At 41.4% G+C, this 7,851-nt stretch overlaps 1 protein-coding gene across 1 annotated transcript; it reads left to right on the top strand.

Annotated features, from left to right (window-relative positions):
- The first annotated feature begins 1,695 nt into the window (after positions 1 to 1,695).
- LOC146968429 (L-amino-acid oxidase-like) lies at positions 1,696 to 5,766 on the top strand. Its single transcript, XM_085806453.1, has 7 exons — positions 1,696 to 1,758; positions 2,466 to 2,692; positions 3,048 to 3,160; positions 3,416 to 3,617; positions 3,743 to 3,811; positions 3,951 to 4,087; positions 4,693 to 5,766. The coding sequence occupies exons 1-7, from the start codon at positions 1,728 to 1,730 to the stop codon at positions 5,486 to 5,488; spliced, it is 1,575 nt and encodes a 524-aa protein (XP_085662579.1). The 5' UTR covers positions 1,696 to 1,727; the 3' UTR covers positions 5,489 to 5,766.
- The last annotated feature ends 2,085 nt before the right edge of the window (positions 5,767 to 7,851 follow it).

Below are 7,851 nucleotides of genomic sequence, written 5' to 3' on the forward strand. Positions count from 1 at the left end.
AACAAAATGTCTTCTTGAGAATCATAATGAACAAACATTGAACTGAATGAATTCAGTCATGTGTCACTGCACCACCAACAGCAGTGCTCCTTGCATTATCAAAGAATGTCTCATATGCAGATTAAGGTTGCATGTGACACTGTAATACAGTATGATGGTGCTGGTTCCTCTGTGTGGTGCAGACTGACGATCAACCACCATGGGAAAGACAAACATGTGGTTTGCAAAAAATGCACAAGAGAAATGAAAGATTTAAAAAGAATCCTCCCTTTCCCTCTGAGCAGTTTTACTTTGGGCAAAGTTCCCATAAAATGACCCAATATTGCGTAACAGTAAACTTTTTATATGTGATCATGAGACCTGAACAGTGATTTACACCTCACTGCCAGAGACAGTGAGGAATAATGAAACCAAAACCAAAGCCATGGTTTAAAAGAAGGAAGGAAGTCATGCCTTTGGTGGTCATGCCAGATCAGGTGAGAGGAAATCTCTCGGTCACAGTGTTGCATATAAGAGAGCATGGTTTCATATCAGGTCACTGAGACACCACAGAAGGTAGGAATCTGCACTTCATCCAATTAATTGAATTACATTGAATGAATATAAATTTATGGTAACACTTAAAGCAGAAGTAAGTGGTCCGGTCGTTTTTGCTAATGCTGCGTTCCAGGTAGGCTTTTGAAATCGTAAATTACAGTTTCAAGTCACAACTTACGACTTTGTAGCGTTCCAGGCAACCCACTCGTGTTTTTCCGACCTGTTTTACCGGTGAAAGTCACTATAACGGCCACTCGTAACTTCTGACCGGTGAACTCGTACCAGATCGAACTGGTACCACTTCACGGTCAGAAAAATACGAGTTTCCTTGAACGCACCATAACAGTCCTCGTCCCTACGTCGCCACATTCACAGCGTTCCTTGGCTGCACACACAGCCCTGCATGCCGTTCTCTCTCCTCATTGGATAAAAACTGTAGGATACGATAAATGTTTTCTCCTGGGCTCAGAGCAGAGCAGAGTGACTGACAGACCCGTGTTTCAGTCCAAACACTCTATGTAAGTGATTGCTGTCGGAAGATATAACTATTTAAGACTTATATTAACACAAATATATCACTTACTTCTGCTTTAACGTGAATTAACGTTAGTTAGTACATTATTAAGCATTATTATATAAACTAATGTGTTAATTAATGCTGAGTAACGCATACATAATGATAACTAATTACATTATTCAACTTTTATTATTACTTAATAATGTATTAACTAACTATAGTAAACATTCATTAACTGCTTATTAATTAACATGTTTCCTAATCCTAATCCTAAATAATATAAAATAATGATCGTTCATATATCTTAAAACAGTTCATTAATGCTTAATAATGTACTAACTAACGTTAATTAAGGGACCCTTGTTGTAAAGTGTTACCAAATGTATAAATTATGAATAAAAAATGTCAAATGTCAATGTTATATTTCTGTTTCTCTGCAGAGAATTTTCAAAATGTTACATTTTCCTTTTTTTTTTTTTTACATAAGTGTCGCAAAATTTGTATTCGCATGTGTTTATTACACTGTTACTTAGTTTTTGCATATAACTCTTCACTGCTGTTGTACCTACTGAGTTTGAAGAATTTAATCAATTTTCTTTCTGTGTGTTTTTCTCTCTCTCATCATCCTCCTTTGGCCACAAAAGACAAAAAGAAGCCGGGTCTTCAAACTGAGATGGAGCTACGTGTGGTGAACTGGAAATTATGTGAGTATTTACAGAAATATTGTAAATGTTTTTGTTTTTGTTATCATCTGGTTTGAATCCTTGTGTCACTTCTCTGTGATCAGACTTGGATCATTTTCCTCCGTCCTTGGTTTGACCCAAAGTTTTATTTTTTGCAGTTCTGCTTTTGATTTGTCAGAGATTTTATTTGACTTACATCACTGAGTGATGAAACAGGGTGTGACCAGTCTGTACAGGAACTGTCAGTCATGGGGGTGACACACTGGCTAAAAGATGGGAGGGAAAGCAGGAACTATTTTTCACCACCTAGTTTACGGAACTGAAACTCCCTTGTTCCATGGATTTTACATAACACGTTGTAGTTAGAGTTCAAATATTAAAGGCTATGCAGGGCATACAAACATTGTTCAGACCCGTTAGACCTTATTCTGCCTATTTTTGTTTTAGTTTTAACGCTAAAATAATTTACATTCATTTTCCTTCAACTGTAGCTCAGATTCATTACATTCTCTTGATCTCCTGATGTTTCTGCACATTCCTTTGTCATTTAATTTCCAAAAAAATCAAAAGTGATTTTCTCTGCTTTGTCATTTAGGGGGTCTAAGTATAAATGAATGAGTAAAAATAATTGATTTAATGATTTTTAAATATCCATCGTCTCCACTCGGAAATTTGCTGAATTTAATATCCCAAGATCAACAGCTGTTTTCATGCTGCTGTGCTTCCAGTTGCTGTCAGCATGATGCTGTTCACCGTGAGCTGTGGCCACACTGCTGCTGCTCTCAGTGTGAAGGAACATCTGGCCCACTGTCTGGAGGACAAAGACCATGAAGTGCTGTTGAACACTGTGAAGACCGGACTCACACCCATTAACAAACCTCATCACGTTGTTATTGTTGGGGCGGGCATGGCCGGACTGACGGCTGCAAAGCTGCTGCAAGACGCAGGACACAAGGTACAAACAACATGGTCGATACTTTGAAGCTGTAGGAGATGTTTGTTCAGCCACTAGGGGGCGACTGAACACTGTGGAACTACCTCATTTAGCCTCCTAACTTATTTAACAGAAAACAAATGTATTTAGAATATATTGTGTTTTTGAGCTTGAATTAACTCACAATGATGAGACATAAATAAACTATACAGAACTCTGGATGACATCATGTGTGGTTATTCATGAAGAATGTTATTGCACAGATTTTCTAAATTCACATACTGCTTGTTTGATTGATGCCTTCTCTGACAAAAATATATTTTGAAGATTAGATACCTCTGGCTTATTATGTCATTGTTTTATCTCTTTGATCAAGGTAACAATATTGGAGTCTAGTGAGCGGGTAGGTGGACGTGTGGAGACCTACAGGAATGAAAAAGAGGGCTGGTATGCTGAAATGGGAGCAATGAGAATCCCAAATTTTCATAAGTGAGTCACAGTTGCTCTTAATTTTGTAACTTTTCCCCTTAAAGCAATTCCAATGTCCATTTATCTGCATTGCCGACGTCACACGCAACGTGTTGCTAGTCCAAAATGCTGTGTTGATTAGTTGGTGCCAGCAGCAAATAGCAATATTCAGAGAATGTTTGAGGAGAGGACAGTTTGAACAACACTTGTTCACATTGGTGTTTAGTGGCTTTGCTCTCAGAGGTTTCACAGTCTCATGATTTTCTGTCTCAACAGGATTGTCCGCTGGTTTATCAGTAAACTGGGGCTCAAGCTAAATAAATTCAGAATGGAAGACCTCAACACGTTTTACCTGATCCATGGTCAGAGGAAACGGACCTACGCAGTGAAAGCAGACCCCGACATCCTGAAGTACGATCTGCCAGAAGGAGAGAGGAATAAGTTGGCCGAGAAGATGCTACAGCAGGCTTTGCAGAAGGTAGACTGGCATGAGCAGGGAATTTGAAGTCTCTTTTTTTTTACTGTATAAATGATGGTGATATGAGTCTACAGTAGTGTGTAGTTGTGAGTGTAACTTCTAACTGTAATTAATCTTTTCTGTAGGTGGAAGATGAAGTGGAGGCACACGGTTGCTGGGCAGCGCTGAAGAAATACGACCACTACTCTGTGAAGGTAAAGCCCAGTGAGATTCATGAGAATGTCTTCCAGCACAAACTGAACATTGAATTGTTTCAGTTTGAGTTAACAGATAAAGTACAATTCAAGGAGAGAATTAGACTCCACAAAGACATTTTTGTGTTTGATTTTACAGGAATATCTGAAGAGCGAAGGCGGCCTGAGTGCAGAGGCAGTGAGCATGATTGGAGACTTGCTGAACGAGCAGAGCCTCATGCACCTGGCTCTTACTGAGCTGATCTACCTCAACGCTGACGTCAGTGACCAAACCCAGTAAGATTATTGATTTACTATATTTTTACGTCTTTTAGCAAAAAGGACATAAAACTAGACAAGTCCTGTCAGACCAGTTTCTGCTCCAAAGTGTTGCACTCATTTGAGGACAAGGGATGGTTGTTGAAATCTGACATTCTGGCTTCTGCACTGGATTGTTTGATGCTTTGAGGACCATCAGTTTTATAGTTTTGGGTGTGACAAGTCTCTGTGGTTACTTGGCTTTATCAGAGCAAAGATTTAATATAATGTAATACTGTAATGTATATTGTTGTATTTTGTAATTTATAATGCTGACGACGTGTGCTGCTGCCCTCTTGGCCAGGTCGCCCTTGAAAATGAGATCTCGATCTTTCTCGATCTTTTACCTGGTTAAATAAAGGCTAAATAAAAAAATAAAAGATAAGTCATAGGAGGCAGGTCAATCTTTGGCTAACCTGCATGTATCAGGAAGCACTGCATTTTTTGTTGTTTTTCTACTTTTTATTGCACCCTCACAATGTCTGCCAAGAACCAAAGGAAACGGCAGCCATGGCTTGACTTGCTGTAATTGCCCCCGGCTGAATGGTTCAGTACAAATAAAGATTTGTCTTTTTCTTTTGAAGGTACGATGAAATAACTGGTGGGTCAGATCTTCTGCCCAAAGCTTTTCTCTCCGTCCTCGACGGGCCCATCCTCCTCAATTCCAAGGTCAAACGTATCAGCCAGTCAGCTAAAGGTGTGACTGTGTCATATCAGACTGAAAACCATTCTTCTTTGACGGACCTTCATGCAGATGTTGTCCTTGTAACAACCACAGCCAAAGCAGCTCTCTTCATAGACTTTGACCCACCTCTTTCCATTCCCAAGATGGAGGCTCTGAGGGGAGTCCATTATGAAAGCTCCACTAAGATCATCCTCACCTTCAGTGAGACGTTCTGGGAGGAGGACGGCATCCACGGGGGAAAGAGCATCACTGACGGACCCTCTCGTTACATCTACTACCCCAGTCACAGTTTCTCAAAGAACAAGACCATCGGCGTCCTCCTGGCTTCCTACACCTGGTCCGACGACTCCCTCCTCTTCCTAGGAGCCAGCGATGAAGATCTGAAAGAACTGGCTCTGAGGGATTTGGTGAAGATCCACGGAGAGCGTGTCAGGTCTCTCTGCACAGGAGTGGTGGTGAAGAGGTGGAGCTCAGATCCTCACAGTTTGGGCGCCTTCGCTCTCTTCACACCTTACCAGCATTTAGAGTACTCTAAGGAGCTCTTCAGAAGAGAAGGCAGGGTGCACTTCGCCGGCGAACACACGGCCTTCCCTCACGCCTGGATCGAGACGTCGATGAAATCAGCGATCAGGGCGGCTACAAACATTAACGAAGGAGTGCACAAGGAACCAGCTAAACAGCGAGATGAGCTCTAGGCTGTAGAATTGGTTTTGTAGGAAAATCAGTGTTATGGTAACAATGAAATGGTAGGAAGTGTTAAAAAAAAAAAGATGATTGCACTTTTTCTTGTTGATTTCTTTTTTTTTTTAATTATTGATTAATCCACAGATTATTTAAAACAGTTAATTATTTGTTCATCACAATTTCACAGAGCACAAACTGGTGTCTTCAAATGGGCTAATTTATTACTATTTATATATCGAAAACATTATACAAATCAGATGCATTCCCTGATGTTCTACCATGGCCAAAGGTATTCCGGCCGCGTTCAGACTGCCAGCCAAAATCCGATTTTTAGCCCATCCAGATTGGAACTGGATGGTTCTTTTTAAGTCTGAACAGTCCCAAATCACATGAAATCCGATTTTTGCAAATCGGATCGAAACCACCTCCAGGAGGTAGTTTCAGATCGCATTTGGACAGATGCGTCTCAGTCTGAACAGCTCCAAACACTCAGATCGGTTCTGACTGTCCGTGACGTCACTCTCCGCGGCGCTGTCACTGTGTTACAGGTCCCGTATGGTCCCGTGAGCTCCAGTTAAATATCCATTTCCTTCTTGTTACTTTTCTTTTATGCAAACTACCGTGTTGCTGGCGACAGGAGTGACGGCGACGGCGCACTCCCAGCTCTGGGGTGCTGGAGTTTCCCGTCTCTGTGGCTGCACACGCACACACACACACACACACCAGTCTCAGGTACACGTACACACACACCAGGCGGGCTGAGGTTGAAACTAGCGGGGTAGTGCGGCTGCAGCACCGGGCAGATCACTGTGCTGCAGCTGATCTGCCCGATGCTGCAGCCGCCGCGTCTGCGAGGCATCGCCTGTCACATACGGTGTAGCCTCGCTCCGACGTCGTTGCTACAGCAACCTGTCAGATGGGTCAATAATGTGGCCCAGTCTGAACAGAGCCAAGTGCGATTTGGACACTTGCTAAAAACAGTGTGGACAGTCAGCCCTAGAAATCGGATATGAGAAGGAATCAGATTTGAATCAGATTTGCCTGCAGTCTGAACGCGGCCTTAAAGCCTTTGGAAACATGACTTTAAATAGTAAAAATGCTTATATTATATCAAAGTCAAGTGCCTCATTAAGCATCCACAAAAGTCTGAGTCGGACCCGACCCGTGGACCATCTCAATCCGGCCCGCCACGTGCACAAAGAAAAAAAAGAAAATCCTCCATCCTCCATTATTGATGCGCATTAATCAGCTGTTTGAAACAGTGACGGCCCCGTTAGAGCAGTAGCCTGCAGATCGCAGACAGAAACCTCCGACGGAGGAGAGAGAGGAGCCGCTCTGGTGCAGGTTTTCTCCACAGCGGAGTTTCTGACCACCAGGACCTGTCAGCGGGAGACTGGGGACCGGGCCAGTGTTTCACAACCGTCCGTCATCCGAACCATGTCATCACTGCTGACGGTTACAAAGCCCAAATTTAGCAAACTGTGATTCAAAGAGCATTTTATGAGAACGCTGGGTTTTCTGACATGATCGGTGCAACCGTATGACTGATTGTAGCCACGTGCGTCTGAAGCCTCGATCCACCAATGCATCAAATCAGTTATTCTTTACAGTTGGAATCATTTTCATGTTGGTGCTGTTAGTTACAGTAAAGCAGCAGCAAAGGAACTGTGTGTTTCTTCATAAATAAAACTTATATTTATTATATTATTATTATACAAAACATATTAGCCTAATAATTTCTTCATTAAGTGATGCAGGTCTGTTAACTTTTGGGTTATCCTCAGAAATAGAACAGTCTCACTGAATTAGAACTGAAAAGGATCTGAGTGGGTAATTGTAATATTCATGATAAGGTGTCTGTGAATATTATTCATTGATGCAGTCATTTACTTAATGCTCAGTAAGTTTTGATGACAGTAAAACAGTCTGCCTTGAGTCCATATTTATATCATAATACAGTATGTTTCTTCAGTGATCTGTGCTGGATATAAGTTGAAAATGCGATTACATCGATTGTGGTCTGTCAAATAGCCTATTGTAAAGCGATATGTCCACCAAATCTATGTAGTTTAATATATTTTCAGCAATAAATATTTAATGTTTCAATTCGATTTCGAATTGTGTGGCCCTTCACTCACTTTATCGGAGTCAGTGTGGCCCTCTGGAAAAAATAATTGCCCACCCCTGGCCTATAATAATATCTGATGCCCTAAAGACGTCTGAGGTTGTGATAGAAGAAGAAGATATAGTAGGAAAAATAGTAAAGTGCCGCTACTCCGACAATGAAAAAAAAAAGTCGAAATAGTGGGACGCTTGAAAAATAATGTTAATGCCGCTATTCCAACAATTAGAGGTCAATGTCTAAATAGCGGCA

This window comes from Trachurus japonicus, chromosome 18 (assembly GCF_045865225.1).
Source record: "Trachurus japonicus isolate A0001 chromosome 18, Traja_1.0".
NCBI lineage: Eukaryota > Metazoa > Chordata > Actinopteri > Carangiformes > Carangidae > Trachurus > Trachurus japonicus.

What these genes read in the sequence shown, in the direction of transcription:
- LOC146968429 (XM_085806453.1), top strand. Translation starts at nt 1,728, where the DNA reads ATGGAGCTACGTGTGGTGAACTGGAAATTAT. An exon ending in TGCAAGACGCAGGACACAAG is followed by an intron (nt 2,693 to 3,047) that starts GTACAAACAACA and finishes TCTTTGATCAAG; the next exon opens with GTAACAATATTGGAGTCTAG. An exon ending in AGAATCCCAAATTTTCATAA is followed by an intron (nt 3,161 to 3,415) that starts GTGAGTCACAGT and finishes CTGTCTCAACAG; the next exon opens with GATTGTCCGCTGGTTTATCA.